The sequence below is a fragment of the Hemibagrus wyckioides genome, linkage group LG04, assembly GCF_019097595.1.
Source record: "Hemibagrus wyckioides isolate EC202008001 linkage group LG04, SWU_Hwy_1.0, whole genome shotgun sequence".
In the NCBI taxonomy this organism is placed as follows: Eukaryota; Metazoa; Chordata; class Actinopteri; order Siluriformes; family Bagridae; genus Hemibagrus; species Hemibagrus wyckioides.
The window spans coordinates 16,788,679-16,813,342 of NC_080713.1; the positions used below are offsets into that span (position 1 = coordinate 16,788,679).

Genomic DNA, 24,664 nt, shown 5'->3' on the forward strand with positions numbered 1-24,664 from the left:
TGACAACAAATGGCCTGTTCTTCTTTTTTGATAGTATATTCACCTCCTCAGACAAATCAAGCAAGTCTTAAATTATCAAGATGCCATTAGAACCAGAGTAAGCGGACTATATCCATAACCAGTAAACCAGTATCTATAGCCAGTGGCCATGAGATCAATTGATAATGCTCTACCTCATTATTCTGAAGCCTTAGAACAAATATACAGCAGAAGGTACATGATTTTTTTTTTTACTTCACACATTACTTCTAAATGATACAACGAATACATAATATTTTACAGTAAGCTACCAAGCAAGAAAATATTTTCTTTGGCACATTAGTGTACTACACTGTGAGCAACCATCATTTGAATTATTTTCAAGTCATACCTGCCTCTCCCACCCTAAAAAAGAGTTACTAGAACAAACTAGTACACACATGCATTCACAGAGCATGTGATGCTAGCAATAATGCTTGCAAAATATAATGTTAAGAAATAATTCTTACTTACGTTTCTCTGGGATTTTTCCTTGCTACAATCACTGTATATCTATTGTTAAAAGCACAACACAAATAAGGTTTAATTAAATTGAATCATGATAAGGCAGAGTCGATCAGAGCAGCTGAATTTTTATTGAAAAGAACAAATTAAAAAAGTATTTTACACATTTTTATGTTACAATGTAGACTAGCATGAGCTTCATCTGAGACATGATGCTAATGTCTTTTCTTTTTTTGAGACTAAATGGTTTTATATAGTATTTGGAAAACTATTCTATTCTCTATTTTATTAAATTCTTATTCTATTCTATTCTTATTCTGAGCACATATAAATGTTAACATAACTTCTAAATAAATATATGACAAATAATAAAATGTGTGTATTATATTCTTGTACATAATCATTTACACATGATATGTTTATATGGGTTTCATAGAATTATTATTATTATTATTAGTAGTAGTAGTAGTAGTAGTAGTAGTAGTAGTAGTAGAAAAAGAAGAAGAAGAAGAAGAAGTAATAATAATAATAATAATAATAATAATAATAATAATTGTTATTATCATTACCTGCTATTATGTATGTGATTTGAGACAGAGTAAATAGACCAAAACACAAACATACAAACACACATTTGTTTTTGTTTCAAAACATTTCCAAGTTTATACATATGTAATGCAAATATTGTATGTATGTAACTGACGAAGAATCCCGTGTTTACCCGCGACAGCCTGGAAAACAAATACATGGGTATTGCAGCAGATCAAACCAAAAATGTTGTTGGAAGCTCAGATAACACAGCTTGGCTTCTCTAACTTTGATCACATCATGCAGAGAGGACAGTCAATGGGGAAGGACATCATGCTGGGCAAGTCTTAGCTGGTTGGTGAAAGAACGGATGCTTTTGAGGACAACTATTGAGTCGCCATCACTTCAATGGCAGCTAAAATAGCATGTAACTATTATATGTAATAAAAAAAAATTAACACTTAATCCTAACTTTAACCATAAGCTAATTAACCATAAAGAAAAGGCTTTACTTTTGTTTTTGAAAAAAGCATAGCTTTTGCATACCAGACTTTTGGTCCTGACAATTTAAAGCAAAACACAATCAATATACACACACAAACATTAAATAGTTATTCCATACCCAAGAGGTACATCCAATGAATAAATGATTCATTTGGTAAACGTTTACAGTGGCCCCTTTAACTGTCCTACACTATGTTGCCAAAAATTTTGGGACACCCCTCCAAATCATTGAATTCAGGTGTTGTTTGTCAGGGATTGGGCTTTGTCTAAAGAGGCCTTTATGTTAAGAGTCAAAGATTAAGATTTGGAGGGGTGTCCCAAAACATTTGGCAACATAGTGTATTCAACTCAATGACTCTTAACATAAAGGCATCTTTAGACAAATAATCAGAAAATGTTCTAGAATGTATTTTGTTTTTATGGCTAGCTGACTATGCCAAATGATGCTGGAGCTTGCTAGTTTGATTATGAGTATGAGTTAACATGAATTCAACTCTTAATAATTCAGACATGTTTCTAGCTACATAGTTAGCTATCTAGAAAATATACCCCTTACACATGATCCTAAGTGTTACCTATAGATTGCACTTAGATACTAAACATTTAACACAACCTAACATCAAAGTTACATCTTAAGTTTTTTTAAGTTTGCTACAGTGCTTTCATACTGTGAAATCACTAAAGATTTGGCTAGCAGTGTAGCTCAGTGTATCTTTTGCAACATGACAATCCCACCGAAGGTCCTTGGGTCTCTACAAGACAAGGGTTAAAAATAATCAGTTTCCAGTCTCTTCTAGCATCCAAATGTCAGAAGAAACATACAGCCATGTGAGGTTGCAGCTCTTCCAGAAGCTAGTAACAGAAACAGGAGTAATCTGGTCCATTGTGTCCTGACCGCAGACAAGGTTTCAGTACACAGAGGAAAGTCAAGTTTATAGTTGTCTTTTGCCTACCTCAGCCCCAACACAGCACTTAACTGATGCCCTGGATCACATCAGGATACTTCTCTAAATAGACTTTTTTGAGGCCCATCTGCATAGTTATTTATGCTCTTTGAAAGATATAATGTTTACTTTTTGGTTTATATCATATATTTTTATCAAAGCTTTCTGAAATATATGTGCTATTATTTCAGATTTTCAGTCTGGAAAAAATTCCCCATTAAATTCTCTGAAACATGGGGCTACTCTAGTTTTTCTGTCAGTCAGTTACTATTGTCAAATCAATTGACAGTCAGGAAGGATGTGCAATGGGCAGTTATCTGATATCAAATACAGGACAAAAATGCCAGTCAGTGTGTCCTGAAAGTGACAGTAAGTTAATATGATGAGTGAGGGACAGTGAGTCAATAGCGCATATGGCAGCCCCATTGCATGCCTCTTGGCTGGGCACCACTAGGGTGACGGGTGAGTTGAAAAGTGAAAAAAGTCAATGTTCAGCAGACATGTCAGAGTCTATTTCCTTGGCTGCTTTTGTAACTGTGAAATCGATCAACTCTGAGTTTATTGAGGATGCAAGGGCAAATGGATTATCATTTTAGAATACGATACAACACCATGGGAGATGTAAGTAAGACATCAACCCCTGCAGTGTATGCACACTTTCTTTTGTTTTCGGGTTGCCATTCTATCCAGCTGTCCGCTCGTCAGTCTGGTTAGATGGCTATGAGTCCGCCCGAGATTCTTGTTAGCTCATTCTCAAGATCAAGATATAGATTAGATTAAGATTAGATTTTTGGAACTGATCCAAACAGTGTCAAGATCACAGCAACGTCAAATGTATTAAATAGTTTTTTTATTAGCTTCCTTCCTGTTTGAAGTATATTTTTAAAGGGTTTTGAGGCATACAAATTAGTAAGACAGCAATCTAGATTTGCTGGTGATGTTGTTTGTGCCTGAATCCTATATTTCTCTACTATTATATTACTTTCTCTCTGTATATGTGTGTTTTACAGTCTAGATAGGTTACCTTAACATACTCAAGAAAAGATTGTGGATTCAATTTTGGCCTTCAGAGTATTTCAGTCACTGTAGCAAACTATGCTGGATACTGGGATTTTCCTGTGAAGTATTTGGTTGCCTAATGTAGCCTTGCCCCTTGGGCTGTCTCTTTCTTTTCTCCTTCTTACTGGCATTGCCTGTTCCAAACACAGGCAGGGAATTTCTTTATCATTAGCAAGGATTAGATTAGTACAAGATGAAAAAGAAAAAAAATGGCCTGGTGTGGGGAGTGTAGAAGGAAGCAATGTGTTGTCAGCTAAGGAGGAGAACAAAAGAGCTGTTTCAATGATCTAAAAATTGTTTCCAGTGTGCACTTCAGTGTGAGTGTGTATGTGTGTGTGTCAGCTTATATATGTAGTGTACATTACTGAAGTATTGCCTAACAACTGTAAGAACTGTCCATTTCATATATTAAATTTTTTTAATACCTCTGTGTTTTTTTTTTTACATCTCTGACATTTATTGCTTTTATTTGCTGACACCCAATTCTGAATTATGCTTTGTAGATCTAAAAATTTGGCTTACAGGTACATCAAGGTTAACAGATTCATGTCTCCTGCTGAATTTGCACTGCACTGATGATGCTGCCCTATCTGTACCACACACACATTAATATTTTACAGATGGAGACAATCCTCTGTGCATGTAAACAAGGTCACATTATGAAATTTGAGCACCCATGGTTATAACAAACAAATGCAAACCTGGCAAAACAAATCTGTATCATAACAAAAAGCTTGATGTATTAAAAAATTTGTTATTCTGAATATTCTGAATATGGTGGTCTATACTGCAACCATTTTGCCTCCTTGAAAAATAGATTTTAAAATGAACTAATTAAGAGAATTTTCCTCTAATCATTACTTAATATGGAATACTATTTTCATTTTGGTATTTACGTGGGTTGGCCCAAATCTATTTCTTATAGAATTACAACTTATTACAAGTAAACAACCAATTAAGCAAGAAAATTTTCATGAACAAATACTTTTTTTATCCACCAGCTGTAACAAATAAGAAATGTTACAAACTGTGCTCTAATGTCATACACATGCATGTTACAGATTTGGTGCATTATAACATTGGCACTTGTGCATGATATAAATCAGGCAAGAGTCATGGATCAGGTAACCACATACATTAAAATCTAAAAGGGGAGAACATGAAAAAGCAAAACACATCTTGAATACAGATGGACAACAGTACATACGTGCTCTACACCTTCTGAACTGAGAAGTGGTTTCCCTGTATTTCCTGCTGATTCCATCCCATGCTCCCACATCTGCATAATTCAGCATGCAGCTAGAATGTGACAGAATGCAGCACTCTGAATTCACTAGTTCACTATGCACAGCAACCTCAACATTTCAACATGCAGGGTCCCCCTCTGAACAGCTTGGATAAATGTAACAGTTACTGATGAAGCTTACTTACTTTCATTCATACATTATAATTCAATGTATGAAACGCAATTACATGTGTTTTATATGAGAAGTGCTGAGGTTTTTGATAATGACTAAATATGCAATAACCACTGCCTCCTGTACTATGGTCTTCTCCTATTCAGACCTCTCACTCCGGAAATTTGTTGACTCTAAACTCAACTCCAAAGCCAAGACCATTTACAAAAAAGAAAATTGGTTATTGTTGCCAAAAAATAACCTAATTATCTGAAACCATTATGCATCCTTTTACATAACCCATTCAAACCAGTCATTGCTCATTTCCTGAACTGTCACTGTAGTATAGAATTTCCCCACACTCATCAGAAAATTGACAGGTCTTCTATGAGCTTAATTTGGTGTGTTATAAGAAGAGAAACTGCTGTGTGGCTCCCCATGACTGGATATGCTATTTATATACAATTGTTACATGATAATTTAGCATAGTAATTAATCCGTAGAGTTAATTGTATCTAAAGGCTCCGAAGGCAACCTAGCCAGAACCACAGTTCTGACTCAGGTTTGTCTACAGTGTGACTCCTGACTTCATGAATCCCACTATCAAGTGGAAGAAAAGGTTAAGGGGTTTGGTTTATTCTGCCTCAGGAAGTTGCCCTCACCTCATGACCAGTTTTTGGTTGCAGTTCTTATCACTTGGAGTCTTTCTAATATTGTCTCAGTGAGTTTTCCATCTCAGGCTTATTAGCGATAAATTTAAATTCAAATCTTAAATTTAATTTTAATCTATCATTTCCATCCTGAAATTCTATATTCCTGTGAAGCTGCCCTGTGACAATGCCCACAAATGATACAGAATATAAATAAGATTGAATCAAATCAAATTTAATTCACTAACACATCAAGTAAAATCCAATATGTAGTCTGTTAAGAAACAGTTCCAAGAATTCAAAGTGTTAAATTACATTAATTAAAAATGCTAATTGGCCTGCTCTCTGTGTAGAAGAAATGGCATTCGACTCGAAACAAGCCTTTTGCCCTTACAGCTTGGTAACTACTGTGGATTAAGGGAGCGCTAAGAAGTGTGCAGGGAATAACATCAAGCAGAATAGAAGAAATTTTCTCCTTAGGATCTCCAAAATACTGCTGTGCTATGTAGACCCCAGTGCCATTTAGGATGATTGGTTAAAGCAGATTATGCACACTGGTACCCACCAGATCAAAATATAGTACTTTACTGAGTATGTTATTGAGGATACTGCAGTATGACAGACTAATTATTGAAGTTGAATTTCCAGTACTATCACTCCTACACACCCATTCATTAGTAAAGAAGCTTTAAGCACCAGACAATGATCTAACCATGAGTCATTTCAAAGAAAGAGTTTAGATGCCTAAAATGTTTTGGTAATTAAATAACTAATGAACACATACTCATGACTTTACTCATAAAGAAAGTTAACCTGAAAAGGGTCCCATTCCTTCACATTTCTGTTGCTTTCCAGGTCAACAGTGTCACAATCAATAGATCAAAATGATAGAATATCAAAGATATAAAGACAGTTGTGTTTTGTTGATGAATAATACTGTATGTAGGCATAAAACCAGTGTGCTGGGGAGCATGAAAAGATGGAAAGCCCAAATCTACACCTAACCCCTAGGTGAACTTTTAAGCTTCCTTCACTTCTAGTCAACCACAAGGATTCTTGAGCTTCTCCTGGAGGTAATTTTACTATGTAAATTTAGGATTAAGACACTATTCTAAGATCGTATATGATTTATATGAAGGAGTGAGAATCCTGACTCCTTCCTGAGTAGTAAACAGTATTACCAAAGTCAAAACAAGATCAACAAAAACATTAATATTCCAACGTTTATAATTACTGCGAGTTTATGCCTGCCTTCTAAAAATATCATATACAGTGGTGAAACAAAACCTATCCCCCTGTACTCAAGTATGCTTTGCACACAACATCACTTGTATTTTAATGAGAAAAATACATATACACCTAGATACTGTACATATTCATGGTCAAATATGTCTCATCTATACTAGTGCCAATTAATTCAGATTTCATTTATTAAACCATGGTGAAGTTAAAGTGTTGCATTTTGTGGTTGTTCTAAGGAAGTGCTTATTACATACAACCCTCACAAGTTTTTGTAAAAGTGGCATCTAATAGTTTCATATAAAACTTTAAATCTTAAAGATATAAAAATAAACTGTGAAAATATTGGGTTCTCCTTTGCTTCCCTCATCGTTGTTCTCTGTGCAAGAAAACCATAGATTTACCTGAGTTATTTATTTTTTTTAAATTACCCTATTCAAACACTTGGAATCCAAATTCATGTCAATTTGATATTGTGACATTGAAGCAGATCATCCCCAGACAAGGCTTGTAAAATGTGTAATTAATCTGGCCTTGCTTGAGTCAGTCCAGCAAAATGCTTGTAACTGGAGCTAAAAACTTTTCAAGCTACACAAGTGCCATTTCTGAGCCCTCTTTCAGCAGCGAGCTGTCTGTAATTACTAGCGAGCTGTCAGAGTCCTTGTGGTAGACAGGCTTTGGGCTACTTCTCCCATGATATGCTCCCTGCCACCAAGGCTGTGTTTCAGGGAAGGTGCTGTAATCTACATGCATGAGTGCAAAGGAATAATTAGCCCCTGATGCTGCAGGCTCCACAGGGATAGATGCTTTTCTTATCATAACTGTAAACACCTCATAAGGTAGTCATATGTCAAAGCACTCATGTACTGAAATATGTGCACTCCATGGCCTAAAGATTGTGGACATGCTACCATCCTACTTATATGTGCTTGAACATCCCATTCTAGATTTAGTTCCTATTCCATGTTATAATAACCTCCACTCTTTTGCGAAGGCTTTTTCACTAGGTTTCGGAATTTAGCTTTGGGGATTTCTGCCCATTCAGCCGCAAGAGTATTAGTAAAATCAGGTACTGATGTCAGGGGAAGAGGCCTGTGGGGTGCAGCTAGTGTTCCAGTTCATACCAAAGGGGCTCAGTGGGCTTGAGATCAGGGCTCTGTGCAGAACTGTCGCGTCTTTATAGAGCGTTGTTTATGCACAGGGTCATTGTGGAACATGGTGTATGCTCCATGCTGAAACATGTTTGGATCCCTTAGTTCCAGTGAACTAAGGTTACAGGTTACAGGTATCCCTTAGGGTTACAGCATACAAAATTATTAAATTTATTATGTTAATATTAATATTAAATTTATATATTAAAAAAATGTGTTTCCATCTTTGTGGCAACTGTTTGGGCAATATGCCTACAAGAAAATATAGGCATGGCTGCATATAAGGTGAAATGGTGAAAGGTCAAATAATTACACATAGGCATGCACAGACAGCCAGACGGATAGATAGATAGATAGATAGATAGATAGATAGATAGATAGATATTTTCTGTATATCAACATCTAGCACACGACGGTGCACTAGGTTACTGTTTTCAGTGTGTAATTGTGCAGCCCTGAGTGTTATGGGAGCATTAGTGGAGGTGAGGGACACTGCGCCACCAGGCCGCTCGCGGAGGCACTGCAGCCCTTAGCGCTCATTTAAAAGCTGCGGCGCGCGCGGGGAGGGGGAGACCTACACTCGCTGTTGACCGAAGTAGAAGTTCACAGGGATTTTTCTTTCTTAAACGCAGCAGGGGAAAAAAACATGGCAAATACATCTGCACAGCCTCCCTATCTTCACCTGGCGGAACTGACCGCATCCCAGTTCCTCGATATCTGGAAACATTTTGATGCCGACGGTAAGTGCATGAAATAAGAGTTGGTGGAGACTGAGATAAGAAAAAGATGCTCTGGAGGGGATTTAATTGAAAACAGTTTAATTCTACGTGAGCTTTAACACTAGATGAGAAATAAGCTGAAATAAGTAGGCTATTTAAGAAAAGTTTTTTGAATTGTGTGTTTTTGTGAGGAGAGAAGTCAGGACGGAATGCACCGGTTTTCTCCCGAGCAGAGTACCAAAGGCGTGCACTGAATTGCTCTAATTTACCCAGATGCATTGTCCTTGTGTTGCTATTAAAACTAACCAAAATGCTTTGTAACCATCATTTCTAGAATTTCCTTGTTATCGGTGGCTAGATCCATTTATCAGATAAATATATGAAAAATGTGTGATTATTAAACACTAATTATTTTTTAATTTAGACGATCTAAATATTCTGTATTATAGCAAAAGCATTGGTTTTAAATGAAAAACTGCATATTAAATGATCAGTCAACCTTGTGTGTTTAACACATCCTGGATAACTGTTTTAATTACAAATCATAGGTATTGCTACAAATTAAGGTTTTCTTCTTATTTTCCAGTAGAGCAATATCAACTACCTTTCCATTGCATGACAGTGTTTTGTCCCGTGTATACTAATGTAAATTGTGTGTGGTCTCATTCAATAAGCTGTAGGCACTGAGTCAGGTATGAACAATGAATGCATAATCCAGGTGCTGTCACCGGGCTGTGATGCCAGAACTGACACACTTTTATTTAACTTTTCATCATTATTGAAATGCAGATGCATGCTGAAATGCCATCTTATTGTTTTATGCTTGTTGTAAATAAGAGAATTTCTCCTTGAGAGATCATGTCTGCAGATGTCACTGTTGTCTGCTGACAAATTAACTGACACTATCTATAGTTTGAAGCGGAGCAGACACACACACACACACACACATATTTCTGCAAAGACGACACATTGTAATATTTTATACACTAGCTGAAATGGAAAAAGAATTTCAATATAGCTCTCTTAAGCATCAAGCTGCACATCATCTTTTTGTCTCTTGTAAGAAATGGAACTTAAAAGGCCCCCTACAGCAAGGCCCTTAATTATTCCGAAATCAGAAAAAGAGAGACATTCAAAGCGTGATTGGGAGAACAGCTGTCAAGAGATTTTAATTAGGCTCTATAACTGCTCTGATTTTGATTCCAGCCAAAAAAAAAGTTAACAAGCTTTGTAGTTAGGACATCATCCAGACAAATCAACATCTTGATTTCATGTTGTATAATCCTGTAATCTAAATCCTAAATGCTGGTTTAATGTGGATCTCACCTACAGGTAATGGCTACATTGAGGGCAAGGAGCTTGAAAACTTTATTAGTCAGTTGGAGATTGCACGGAAAGGAGCTGGTGTGGTAAGTAAACAAAAAAATAGGAAAATACTTTGAATCTTGACATTTAATATGAAATCTGGCAAAATAAAACACCTCTTGCAGAGACAAAAGTAGGTTTTCTACCTTTTACACCCAAAACACATTGAATGAAGGTAACAGGATCAAGGTAATTCTACATTTTAGACAGGCAAATGGGATAATCTATAATTAAGAGCTAAGTTGACAAAAACAAGATACATCTAGAACAAAGCTTAAAAACTATACAGAGCCGACCCGAAACATAAAAAAGCAACACTAAGCAGAGCAACACTAAGCAGAAAGAGCAGAATGCTATACACAATGATGATTTTGCAAAAACAAGTAATGCTGATTGCAAGGTTGTCAGTGACAAAGCAATCGACGACAGATGGAAAGAATCATATTGCAAATGGGACTTTGTGTTTTTGTTTTAAAAGAAATACTGCTCAATGTATCCAGAATAAAACAGAGTGACTCTAGTGATGCTTGACATATTTTAAAAGAAAAAAGAAAGAAAGCTCCCATGATATTTACAGTGAGGTTGATACAATAGCCTACAGGTACTGGTAAAATGTCAACAATTCTGCCATTAATGTGGGTAAATTGAATTCTGAAATTGGAATATTTCATGCAGTAGGTGACTGAGCAAATGGTATTTATGTAGAGGATCTTAGTTGAACAAGAGAGAAGTTTTATTTCTCTGCATGTCATATAGTCAAAGCCAGGAATCATGTGAATCTCTACAATCATGTGAAATATGCTATACACTCATACAGTCAGGAACTATCTTATAGGAGCTTTCTCCTTTAACAGTAAGGGGTCTTCATTTCATTTTTCTGGCACATTTCTCTTATCTCTGATAAGTAATGCAAATGAAAGTGATTGGTGTTAGTTGAGATCTAAGTCTAGTTCTGGACCAAAGCCCTCTGGCCATGCTTGTCTGTTTCAGGACCCATCAAATGCCTGTTTCAGAGACAAGATGGCAGAGTTCATGCAGAAATTCGACAAGAACAATGATGGGAGGATTGAGCTGTCAGAGGTAAGAAATTGCATTGTTCAAAAATTGAGCCTGTTGCCAGTGAACTTGACAAGGTCAGCCTACAAATGGCCTTGAACATAGCAGATATTTAGATCCAACCGAGCTATTTTAAATGCTTTAAAATGAGAACATTTTGATGTCACTTTATTTTTCATTTTTTTTTATAGAAACATTAATTCTCATGTTATCTATGTCTCAGCTGGCCCAGATACTGCCAACAGAGGAGAACTTCCTGCTTTGCTTCAGACAGTTTTTGGGCTCCAGCTCTGAGTTTATGGCGGTAAGCAATCATACAGACCATGATTTCATCTTCTTTTGTATTCCACACACTGATTTTACTAAATTGCTATAATGGTAAATACTTCATATACACTACCAGTCAAAAGTTTGGACACACCTTTTAATTCAGTGTTTTTTGTTTATGGATTTATTTTCTACATTCTAGAACAATACTGGAAATATCAAAACTATGAAATAACACACATGGACTTAAGTAATCCATATGTAATGACAAAAAACAACATTTAGTTGTTATTTTAAGACACGAAGGTCAGGTGTTCTGGAATAGTTCTTGCAAGAACAGTATTGTCAAGTGCATTTGCAAAACCCATCAAGCACCATGATGAAACTGGTTCACATGAAGACCATCCCAGGAAAGCAAGACCAAAACTTACCTCTGCTGCAGAGGAGAAGTTCATTTAGAGTTACCAGCCTCAGAAATCACCAATTAACAGCACCTCAGATTAGAGCCGTTATGAAGGCTTTACAGAGCATCAGTAGCAGACATATCTCAATATCAACTGTTCAAACGAGATTATTGTGTATTTCGGCCGCCTTCAGCATTGTTTTACAATGTAGAAAGAAATAAACATCAGGAAAGACCATGGAATTAGAAGGTGTGCCCAACCTTTGACTGGTAGTGTAAGTTATAGCAGGTGTGTCCAGTTCTATTCACTCAGGGCGGGTGTAGCCTTCATTCCAACTGGTCAATTGACTGTTAATGAGTTGAACGCCATAATGAACATGGTAGAACGAAAACCTGCAGCCACTTCAGTACCTGTAAAGGTGCCCTACACAAGCATGCAGTTATATATATTACACCAGCTTTTCTTCCTGTTTTTGAAACAGCATGATAGGATTTACAGTCCAATCTGGAATGTATAGTTTTATCACTTTTAACACAATCTAAACCAGACAATGCGATGATAAATATGCAACTGTCTTTTTTACCAGTGAGTGCACAAGTACAGATTTCTGTGGAACCAGTATCATGTATACTTTTTTAATAACGCATCCTAATGGAGCACCAAATCATTCAAGAGAATATTTTGAAGTGCTGTTTCGACTATTGAGGTTGAACCTTTTGAATGCTGATACTGTTCTTTGTTCAGGATAAATATCTCTCAATATTCTTACTCTATTGCTCCCTATTGTGAATGAAAATTACTCAATGTTTAAATATTGTGCCTGGTCACATTCTTTTCTGCGAAAGTAGTTTTATGTTTATTGATATACCACTGTACCAATATCATTGCTAGAAATATTGGGTTTGAAAAAGTGTGACATGTTTGAACACTGAACAAGAGTGGCCGACCCTTTGTGCAGATGTGAGTACATTGGGGTTGCTCCCAGGGATCCCAGGGTTGCTCCCATAATTTCCAGGTGTGTGCTCTACTGTGCCAAAGTGGTGTGTTTGTTTAGGACCATAGGTCTGGTCTAATGGTCTAATTTTTTAACTTAAGCTGATCACAAAATGAATATATGTAAACCCTAGAAAATGCCCTGAAAATGTTGCAGCACTAAACCATAGTGGTTAATAGTGATTTTGAAACTAATTTACACCTTTACCTTCAAGGTTTTTCACATACATTTGTTTTTTTTTTTTTTGTTCTTTGCCATAAAAAGGAATACAGACCAATGCCTCAGGATCATGCACACTGCTAGTAACACCTGCCTTCATGAAACAGCTAACAGGCTCTACGTTGAGTGACTGAACCTTTGCAACTTAATTTGTTACCCAATCAGTTAATTAAACTGATATGATATGTATCAGTTTTAATTGTTCTTGGTTGCACAGCAACATTGCCTGCACTTTATTATGCTTAAATCCATCTATCTGCTATTTCTCAAACCCAGTTTGCAGGACCAATGTGATAAACAACTCGAGACTGAGTTCAAGTACTGTTCAGGCTCATTAAGTCCAAGCTGAAGATTTACACCATTTCAGTATGTGTAATGGCGGTGTTCACTGTGTCATGTGTCCAGGCTGCACATTTAGGCAAACTGTTTAACTGAATGATACTTTTGACTGAACTGAATCAATTAACTTCATTCACTGAACAGACTCAAGAATGTAACCTGTAACCTCAAAATGTCCAGTTTGGCTCAATGATCTAATGCCTCCTAGACTTGCGTGGCAGAGATCTGCCAGGTAATAGCAGCAGGTGGCTTGATCCAACATATTTCTATAGAAACAATTGATGATGTACTGCATTTAGCTGCCAATGGAGTGGCTGTCCTATTGCTTGGTCTTGTCTATAGGATTTCAGTAACCATTGCACCTGTAATTATAGTCATTTCCAGCACTCTTTGCCAAAATGGGTTAGAGAATAAGACCCATGTTCTGAAAGTACCATAGGTTCTGTCTCTGTTTGCAAGATAAACCCCCAAGATTTTCATTTCAATGCCCTGTTGCATTGTGGCTAACAGGTCTTGCATTTGACATAATGTTATAAAGACCATGGTACTTCCAGGTTAAAACTTATTACCATACCTGCCTGATTTATTCCTTGCTATGGTAGGCAGTGGCAGAGGAAAATTATATGCACTGCTCTAATGGCATAAAGCTGCAGTTAAAGTAAAGCTCTACGTGTTGCAAACAAGTACCAAATAATTAGAGTATTGATCATGATTTTCATCCAGCTCTATAAGGGCTAGGCAGAACAGCCTGCAATACACAAAAGTTTGGGGAAAAATGTTTTTGCAATTTACACAAGTTATATGCTTATTGTTAAAATGATAAAATTAATTATCATGTGTCTGCAGCACCCATGCTGCTACATGAAAAACTAAAAACATTTGAACCATGTGGCTTATTGTCGTTCACAGTTATTTCTAGTGAAAACAGTAATTAAAATGCTATAATCATCACAGTCTCCCAAATGGCACAACAGAAAAATGTTCACCTGTCATTGGGAGATTCATATTGTGAGTTTATATTCCAACAATGTCACAGCCATCAGTCATTACAAGAGAGCAAAATTGGCAATGCTGTCTGAGGGGGTGGGATGCCATTACTCTCTTCCCTGTCAATGAGAATGACATTAGCCAATTGTGGATGTCTGTGAGCTCATGCATGCAGAACTGCTCAGATAGCACTTTCCTTTAAGCATCTGACACTGCCCTGTGATGCAGCAGAAAATATGAGGAAGCATGTACTTGTACAAGTCATGTGGAGGGCAGTTAGTTAGTGAGATTTAGGAGGATAGATAAATAGAAACTACCCACATTAGCTCATGGAAAAAGGATAATGATTTTGCGAAAGAAATGAGCAAAAGAGAACAGTTCCAAAGAAAACTACCCAAAGTGTATTAAAAAATCATGAATATGCCATAAGAATATCATCAATATACTGCATTAGATCATTAGAAATAATATATTCCTCTGGCTATAATATTGGTATGTACATATCATAGAAGAAAATCAGTCACAAGACAGAGACAAAAAAAACTTTGGGGGGGGGGTGCACTTTAAGAATAAAGAGTGACTTATTAAGATTTGGTGATCAGAAAGATCTTTCTGGCTATTTTGTTATGCAGAGATGATGTAAGTGTGATATAGAGGAGAAAAATTTAGCATTTTAATTGCTCTATTGTTGGCAAACTGTATCCTTAGCTTGGGTTACTGCATGTGCAGACTTTTTTTCACATTCTCAACATGTCTTGCCCATGGAATGCTGTTTTCCTCCCACCTCCAAAAACTGCTAGTAGGTAGACTGTCTATTCTAAATTGGCTGTGGGGGTGAATGTATGTGTGCATGCAGTGATGAAGTGTTTCCAGGATAGGTTTCAGATCTAACCAGAAAGTGGTTACTGACGGCTGGATGGATGGATGGATGGATGGATGGACGGATGGATGTAAAAAAGGGGGTTTTAAAAAAAGGGTTACAGTAAAATGAGGTGATACAAACATGTATTTTCTGAGTAGTGCATTATAAGACCACAGAAATTCTCCACAGATGTGAGAGGCTGAACAGAGCATCTATATTTGCTATGAACCAGTGCTAGAAATAAGGACAGCTAGATGTTATTAAATTGTTCAAATTGCATTACATGTTCTTTGTGCTCTCACTGCTGAGCTGAATAGAAAATGGGTATAATGCATGGAAAAGCCAGTGAGATTACTGTATTGAAACTTTCATGGCTCCCAACAATTATTATTCCTTTTCACCTTCCTTTAATCTTTGTGGTAGGATTTGGGAGGGGGGTAGAGGGAGGCTAGGGAAAGAAAAAAACGTGAAATTTTTTATTATGCTGTTTTCTTTTGGACAAAACTTATATCTAATATTTCTAGTGGAACCAGACAGAATTTACAGTATTTTCATTCAAATCACTGATTATCTTTTTAAACTTGTCCATTCATCATTTATCTTCAGTAACCATTTTATCTTGGAACCTATAGTGGGAACACTGGGTGAAAGACAGAGAATCACAGGGCACCATACACACAAGCATTCACACATGGGGACAATCTGGTATAGCCAGTCCACCTACTGTATTTTTCAGAGGTGTGAGGAAACTGAAGAATCTGGAGGAAACTTACCTAAACATTGGAGAACTTACAAAGCTCTACACAGAGACAAAAGCGAAAGCTTAGTATTGACCCTGGAGCTATGAGGCAGCAACAATAATCACTGCTGACATTTGAACAAATTTGTCATTATATATATATATATATATATTAATTACTTTCTTTATTATTTGCATTCGATTTACTGGTGGTTCTGGAAAACATTTGCCATTTCTGTAACTAATTTTTTTTTACTCTAACAAGCTTTTCTAACAGATGTTGTTATATATTCATTCATATTCAGTGACAGTTTTAACCTGATCAGGCAAATGTTATATCGATTTACTCATTATTTAACTTTAAGTACCTTGTTTTGTGGATATTTGTCTTCTGTAGGCCTGGAGAAGGTATGACACCGACCGCAGTGGCTTCATTGAAGCAAATGAGCTGAAGGTAAGATACTTGTCTATCAGGATTTATCATTTTTTTAAATGAAAATTAGCACCTTCTTCACCAACATGTAGGGATTATACGGAATGTAGTATTATAGACTATATTAGTTAAGCAAGCTGAGCTATTGTTCTAGGTTATTCTGACTACCCTGAGCAACATCGGTGTAATGCCGTAGCTCTTTTGCTTGAGAAGCAAAACGAAAGCACGCAAATCAGGCTGGCCATAGCAACTGCCAGTTGAAGGAAACATTCAAATCTCCTCACTGGCTCATAAAGTATAATCCAGGATGTAATCACATGCAGGAAATTGATTTTGACCATAGGTATAATAGTGTGCAAATGTTACACTGTCTACCGGATACTTTTAAGGACTGCAATTGTTCCATGAGAGAACCAGGTTCTCCTTGTGAGACATAGACTGAGGTTGTCTAAATAACCTGTACCATTTCTTTATTTCTTTTAGAACTTCCTCTCAGACCTTCTGAAAAAGGTCAACAGGCAATATGATGACCAGAAATTGCAGGAATACACACAGACAATTGTAAGTATCTTAACAGCACACCTTGTTGCTATAATAAAATATCTGTTAAGCCATCTGTTACTCAGACTAAGAATGATACCTTGGTGCTTTACTCAGTCTGCATGCATTTGAATAGTTAACTATGACTTCAACAGATTGAGTTTTTGAAAGAAAAAGGAACTGGTGCTTATACAGAAAACAATAAAGTGCATTGGATTATTTAAAGCTTTAGTGAGCTGTTGGCAACCAGAAAACCAGAAAACGAGTTTCTCATCAACGCCTTGTTACTTAATGCTTCCTTAACTAGAGAACTACATCTCTGCTATGACGGGGACTGGGGGATGGTTTTAGCCTGACTATTGACCCTTTTCATGCTCAATTTAGCTGCACATGTAACAGCTAAGACTTATATTATAAATAGTGGTTAATTAATGAAAATGATCCACTTATTTTGTTCTCTTTTTACACTTCCAGCTGAAGATGTTTGATCTGAACGGGGACGGAAAGCTGGGGCTGTCTGAAATGGCAAGGTGAGCGATATTTTTGATCAAGATAATCAGATAGATCTCTCTCCCTCAAATATTATGCTAATAGATTGTTGCTTATTCACTTTTTAAGGCTTCTACCAGTTCAGGAAAATTTCTTGCTGAAGTTCCAGGTGAGTTTGGTAAAAGGAAAGTTTACAGTTTGTTCTAAAGGATCAAATTGCAGCCGAAATATTGATTTGTTTGCACATTGTTGCAGGGCATCAAGCTGACCACTGACCAGTTCAACAGCATCTTCACATATTATGACAAGGTAGTGTGCATTTCTACACTAACATAAACGCAAGTGCCTGTGATTCATATGCCCCTGCAGGGAAACACACTGTGGTATTTTTAGACTGAAGGACTACACTTCATTTATAATTAAGTATCTGCCCCAGACATCATAGCAAGCATTCTCAAAGACAGTGCATGCAAGAGGAGATCCTGCCAATTCCTAACTTCACTCAACAGTATTAGTTTTTCATTTTAGACCATTCTAAGAAAAAAAATCTTTCTATTGCTCACTGGACATGCATCTGCTCAAATCAAAGAAACACAATGCATAATAGCAAAATAATGTTGCAGAAAGTCTCCTGAGGGTGACAGTTTGGTTTAGCTCAGTAAATGAAGCAGCAGGAGCTCTCCTATCTTTTTTTTTTTTTTTTACATCTAATTTCCCTCACTCTCCTGAATCCATTTTGCATGATGATGAGTGCTGTTTCCATTGTCCTGAGCAGGTAAATGACCACGAATGTGCACCTGCTCTCTGAACATTTGACTAACAATTGCTTTTTAGATGACACTGTTCCAAATGCACCACTAGAGGGTGTGGTAAACATTCTCAAGCAAGAAATGTTAACTTATTTTGTATTATGTTAGTATTTTTTTTGTTATTATTAATTTATCAGTTCATCAGTGCATTCATTTGGTGGAGGTTTACATAGCATTATGTAGGTATAGGCTATTAAGTTATTATAAGTATTTGGTGTTGTATGCAGTTTTAGAGTCTGTACTTGTTTTTGTACAGCTTTCTCCCCTAAACCAAATGACATAAGCAGTCTGAAAATTTGTACATTTGTATTTAGCTGCATAGTCCCTCCACAGTCAACATTAGAAAATGAGGACAACTTAACAAATGTTATATTTTTTTCTTAAATTATGTAAAATTAAAAACTACAATTGTGCAGAGAGTGACAGGGTAAGCAAGGCAGCCTTAAAGCGTGTTTGCTAGAACTAGGACAGATACAACACTTAATGATAAATGAAACGTAGCCACAGAATCTAAAATTCCTGCAATGCATATGTGTGGTATCATCCCTCTTCCTGTCTGATACAGTCATAGACACTTGCAAGCACTTGCATTTCCTATAGTGAAGCCATGGGTAAATAAAATAATAGCAGGAGTGCAAGACACCAGGTCAACTAAATACTGACACACCTCACAGTGCCTGAACAGGATGCGCTGAGCTTTGAAAAAATGCAAAATTTCTGGCCACATGCAAAGCAATGTACTCACCCAAAGATGCAAAAGAAATTACAAATACCTCCCCCTGTCCTCAGTGTAGTTTTAGTTATGACCTCATTCACGCTCTCTAACTGAAGAGAGTGAATCAGTGAAGCAGAGAATCTTATGAATCGTTAAATCAGAACGCAGTCCTCTGTGTAAAGCCAATACACTCCTTGGTATAACTGCAATATAGATAGGGGTAACCCAGTATAACCTCTTTCTGTGTTTTAAAGGATGGAAACGGGTACATTGATGAGATGGAGTTGGACTACCTCCTGAAGGACCTCTATGAGGTGAGAAACGAAACCCAAGAGCACTAAATGGTTGTAATTTAAAGTAATGAATTAGTTTTAACAATGTGATCTTTTTTTATATTTTAGGGTGCTGATGCCCAGGACCTAGCTGGCTATAAAAAAAGCATCATGGCCTTGTCAGATGGGGGTAAACTGTACCGCACAGAACTGGAAATTGTACTGTGCCGGGAGCCCATTGTACTGTGATTGTACTGTTCTGCAATCACATTTCTCTTTCTGCTGCCTGACTACTGTAACCTTGTGCATGTGCCAGGCACTACCCCTTTACTTTATGTGTGTTTTGAATGAATGTGCACTACAAAGCACAAAAAAAATATAATTTTCTTTTCCCATTTTCTGTCACACCACATAAATCCCTTCTGCTTGAGGACAGACTGTCCAGCTATGGTGTTGCCCTCTGCTCAATTTTTAAACACAATTCAAATGGATCTTATTTAATCTGATAGAAATATATTAATAGTATGAATAAGCTTGTAATGCTGTTATTCACATTATTCAATTTAACTGTCTTTTTATTAATCTATATTTTAATTTATTTGATTGGGCCCCTCTGCATCCCCTGGTATTCATTCAGGTTTCATTTTCTGTCTTTGGTTTGGTTGTATTACTTTTATTAAATTTTTAACTGTTTTGGGTTATGCTGTTTTCTTTCTTTGGCTGATACTGTTAGACAATGTTACTGAGAGAATTAATAAAAGATTAGGTTATGTGAAGAATATGGTCATTTTTAAAAATTTTCCATATAAAGGATTCATAAACATTCATCTCAAGACTTACTGGTACCCTTTGATAAAAATAGTTTAGAAATAATTATTTGGGCTTACTTACTGTGTAATCTCATACTGAAAATACAATGGAATTATAACATTTTGATCCAACTTGGGTTGCCAGTAAAGTACTGTAAAAACGCACAGTAAACAATTGAGAAACATATTTATAATGAAGTACTGCAATATTTTAATGTTGTATAAAATAACACGTAACCCTCTACACTTGCTTATATAGCTGATGTTGGAGACACTAGAGCTGAAGGTTAAGAGTCTTACCCAACCATGAGAGCTGGGATTTCAGCACACAACTTCTTATCAGTGACTTAAATCCTTAACCTCTGAGCCAAAACAACTACATCACACCACCACAACTACTTTGCACTGATTCAACTGCTTCTGCCACTAAATGAATGCCACTGAAAGATTACATGCTAACTGAGATATTTGTGGAGTCTTAGTGGTTACAAGGTACCAATAAAATAGTCATATGTTCAAATTTCAGCACTAGCAAACTTCCTTGATCAGAACCTTGAGTAATTCCCTCAATTTTTATATCCTTCAGAAAGCTAAGGTATTGAGTTATGAAGGTATTGAGTTATGGATCTATGAATCTATGTTATGTGTTATTTTATGTATGATATTACAGTACTGTAATACTGGTGTTTACTGTACATGTATAAGTAATTTATTGACAGTAAACTGTAAATCTTTGTTACTGTAAAATCTACAGTATTTTTTTACAGTGTAAATTTATTGTTCAGGGACTCCCTAACAAATCGAGATGAAAATGTTTTAAACAATAATACAACCTCTCTTCGCCAACATAACAGCTCCTACATATCATAACAGGTCAAGGGAATGGGAAAGTATTTTTGCCCAAACATCTATTATTGTCTCATCTGACCAAAGATTTTCTTCTCCACATATTCAAAACTGTTGCCATAGAGGTACTATGGAATTGTAGAGCTATAGACATTGTTGACCACAAACTGTACTATTATCTGCATATGTCTAACTGTGAACAATGAAGAACTTTTTGTCTCTCTAAAATTCCTCCAAACTATTTAGGGGGAAATGCATTGGCATGGATATGGTCATTTCCAGGCATGTAACAATTTTTATAGTCCCTTTCTAGGGCCCAGCAGCAGAGGAGTATTATGACTTTGTTAGAGTTAAATAGATGTGTCGCAAAGGCTCCCATTAGGAGAGAGAATAGAGAGCACAAAAATGAAAACCAATAACAATGAAAGCAATGAAACGTGACATGCAATATACAAGACGAGACAGGGAATAAATACAAAGAGGACAAAAATTTGTATGTATACAATGCAATAATGAATAATAATAATAATAGTAATCTAGTAATATTAATAGCAATTAAAAATCTTTTGGTTTGTGAATACAGATTGTGTTTGACTGAATATTTTAATGAATTTATAGGTGAGTAGTATGGCTGTGATTAAGTGGTGTGGCTGTAGAGATCTGTCTTAATGTTGTTCAGTGCTATGAACAGATTAAATGGCTAAATCTGATGGCAATATTTGAGTTTCTAATCTAAGAGTGCTTTTTCTTACCCAATAAGGACAACACACATTGTTTCCTTTCATTTTTGTATTCCCTGAGCTATCTAATTTTGATGAAATTCAAAGTGGATCTGACATATTGTTCAACTTATATTTTTACCCCAGGAAGTCGCGTGTAGCCATGTAAGATTTGCTAAAAAAAGTAAAATACTGCAGAGCTGGAAATGCATTTCAGTTACTTTTGTCCATAATAGTTTCCAACTTTCTATTCAGTAACAAATCACACTGCAGGGATTAAAGGCTTTAAGCTAAATGCATCAGATAGACTAATGACGTAATTAAGCAAGACCAGTTAAGGTCTAACATATAGTATTTTTATGATCTGTGCACTCTGGGCACATGGATGAACCACAGCTTATCATCTAATAGAAAGGTGGACCAAAAAATTATTAACTTACTTATTTAAATATTTGAGGTGGTTTCTTTTATATTATGAACGGTTGTGTATTACACCACTTATTTATGTATGTATTTACAACATAGGGTTCAACATAATAATAATGATACACCAACCATGCATAATATTATGACCACATGCCTAATTTTGTGTTGGTCCCCATTTGCAAAACAGCCCTGACCTTTCATGCACTGTGTATTCAGACACCTTTCTATCAGAACCAGCATTAACTTCTTCAGCAATTTGAGCAACAGTAGCTCATCTGTTGGATTGGATCACACGGGCCAGCCTTCGCTCCCCATGTGCATCAATGAACCCATGACCCTGTCACCGGTTGACCACTGTTCCTTCCTTGGACCAGTTTTGATAGATACTGACCACTGCAGACTGGGAACACGCCACAAGAGCTGCAGTTTTGGAGATGCTCTGATCCAGTCGTCTAGCCATCACAATTTGGCCCTTGTCAAACTCGCGCAAATCTTTATGCTTGCCCATTTTTTCTGCTTCTAACACATCAACTTTGAGGTTAACACCCACTAGCAGGTGCCATGATGAGGAGATAATCAGTGTTATTCACTTCACCTGTCAGTGCTCATAATGTTATGCCTGATCGGTATAGTAGTAGTAGTAGTAGTAGTAATAATAATAATAATAATAATAATAATAATAATAATAATAATAATAATACAATTCTTCTTGTTAGCATACGGGAGTGCATAAGATGAAACCTGGCCTGTTTGTAATTCATTTTCCTTTGCCAAAAATATTAATTCAAGAATGATGCTCGAATAGAAATATAAGACTAGATATTTCTCTGAACCCTGAACCTCTTCGAGGCAATAATGTGTCAGCATTAATTATGTCAGTCTATTTCCTATGTGGCATCACTCCATTTGTTGCACTGCATTTTCCTAATAGCCAATTTGGATTCAGTCTACAGATTTTCTGCATTACTCATCACTGCTGTGTTTTGATAGACAGCTTTTTTAATCATCTATGTTTTTAACACACAAATGGTGGTAATCAAGTTTAAAGCTTTGAAATAATGTGTTTGTTCAATAACCAGTAATGTGATGCCAGATACTCTGCCACCTGCCAACCCTGTATCATGCTACTTTCAAACAGCAGCAACTTCCATCCATAGATTACTGCATTAAAGAGTTATTATGCAAATGCCAAGCTCACTGTGCATTTGAAAAGACAAGAAGATGATTGCTTTTACTAATCCCAAGACCAATACACTGAATATATATAGTGGTGCATAAAATGCCATTACATGAAAATGTCCTAACTTTAATGCAACCAAATTACAAATTCGCATACACAACAGTCTTATATTAATCATGTGTTATTAACAGATACGTAAAAATAAATAAATAAATAAAATCTCTTTCTTTGCTCTCCACAATGACCAAATCAGTGCACACTGATTGCAAAGTAGATTAATACATCATATACAATTCCATGTATAGGACTAGGATGTCCTGAATCATACAAAGAAACGCAAACAGTAGCCATAAATTCACAATATTCACAATACTTTAGAGGAACATATTGTTAGATGGGTCTGACATAACATCCTCCAATATACACAACAGGCAGCAAGCTCTTACATGCCTGAAAACATAAGCTGAAAACATTTTCAGTATATCAGGGAGTGCATTAAACATTCTGAGAAACAAAGATTTAGTGATGGAAATGAATATGGAATGGCATCCAGTTACAGCACAGTTTGTGTAGTGTAGTAGTGACTTAGGCCTGAGTAGTTATAAATTTAAGAGACCACAAAAATCAAGTAATAACCTTGGACTTCAGGTTCATGTGGGCGCCATAGAGGCACAGTGTACCATTTCGGAGCTTTGTTGCCGTGTACTACTAGTTTCTAATGCAGCAACATTGCCTCCAAGTGGCTAAATTGTGCTACTACATAATTTCACAATTTCAACGTTCATTTCAGGTGTGAAAATGCAGCATTCACACAGTCAGGCAGTCTACAGTAATGTTTGTCGTAATAGTGTAGCAGTATTGCATTGGCATATATGATACATCATGTAAATCACAATAGCCTACAATACATTTTATGTGTAATTTGTATAATATAGGAAGACTTCTAAATTTTACCCTCCATATCAGTGTCTTTGACTTCTCTTCAAAGCGAAGTCCCTCTGCCTTTTTTCTTTATTTTTCTTTAAAGTAAGGCAAATGTTCGTTTTATGATCTCTCTAGCTAAAATATGCAAATAATCCATAACATTATAAGCACTGACAGGTGAAGTGAATAACATTGATTATCTAGTTAAAATGGCACCTGTCATGGACTTACATTTATTAGAGATTAAGTGAACAGTCAGTTCTTAAAGCTGATGTGTTGGAACCAGGAAAAATGGGCAAGCGTATGGATCCAGTGATGGTTAGACCAGAACATCTGCAAAACAGCAGGTCATGTGAATGCTCCTGGTATGCAGAGTGCCTACCGTAAATGGTTCCAAGAAAGGACACCAGCAACAGGGTCATGGGCTCCCAAAGCTCATTGATCCATCAGGCTTAATCCTAGACAAAATCTCCTATAGGGTGTTAGAACACACAATGCATCAGAACTTGCTGAGTATGGGACTGTGTAGCTGCAGGCCAGTCAAAGAATTGTTCAAGAATAGTGTGAGGAACATAGCAAAGAGTTCAAGGTATTGG

At 36.4% G+C, this 24,664-nt stretch overlaps 1 protein-coding gene across 1 annotated transcript; it reads left to right on the plus strand.

Annotated features, from left to right (window-relative positions):
• Positions 1 to 8,512: 8,512 nt before the first annotated feature.
• calb2a (calbindin 2a) lies at positions 8,513 to 19,857 on the plus strand. Its single transcript, XM_058388221.1, has 11 exons — positions 8,513 to 8,695; positions 10,007 to 10,083; positions 11,030 to 11,119; positions 11,319 to 11,399; positions 16,304 to 16,360; positions 16,823 to 16,900; positions 17,354 to 17,409; positions 17,498 to 17,537; positions 17,624 to 17,677; positions 19,147 to 19,206; positions 19,294 to 19,857. Exons 1-11 carry the CDS (start codon positions 8,602 to 8,604, stop codon positions 19,411 to 19,413), a joined length of 807 nt encoding a protein of 268 aa, XP_058244204.1. The 5' UTR covers positions 8,513 to 8,601; the 3' UTR covers positions 19,414 to 19,857.
• The last annotated feature ends 4,807 nt before the right edge of the window (positions 19,858 to 24,664 follow it).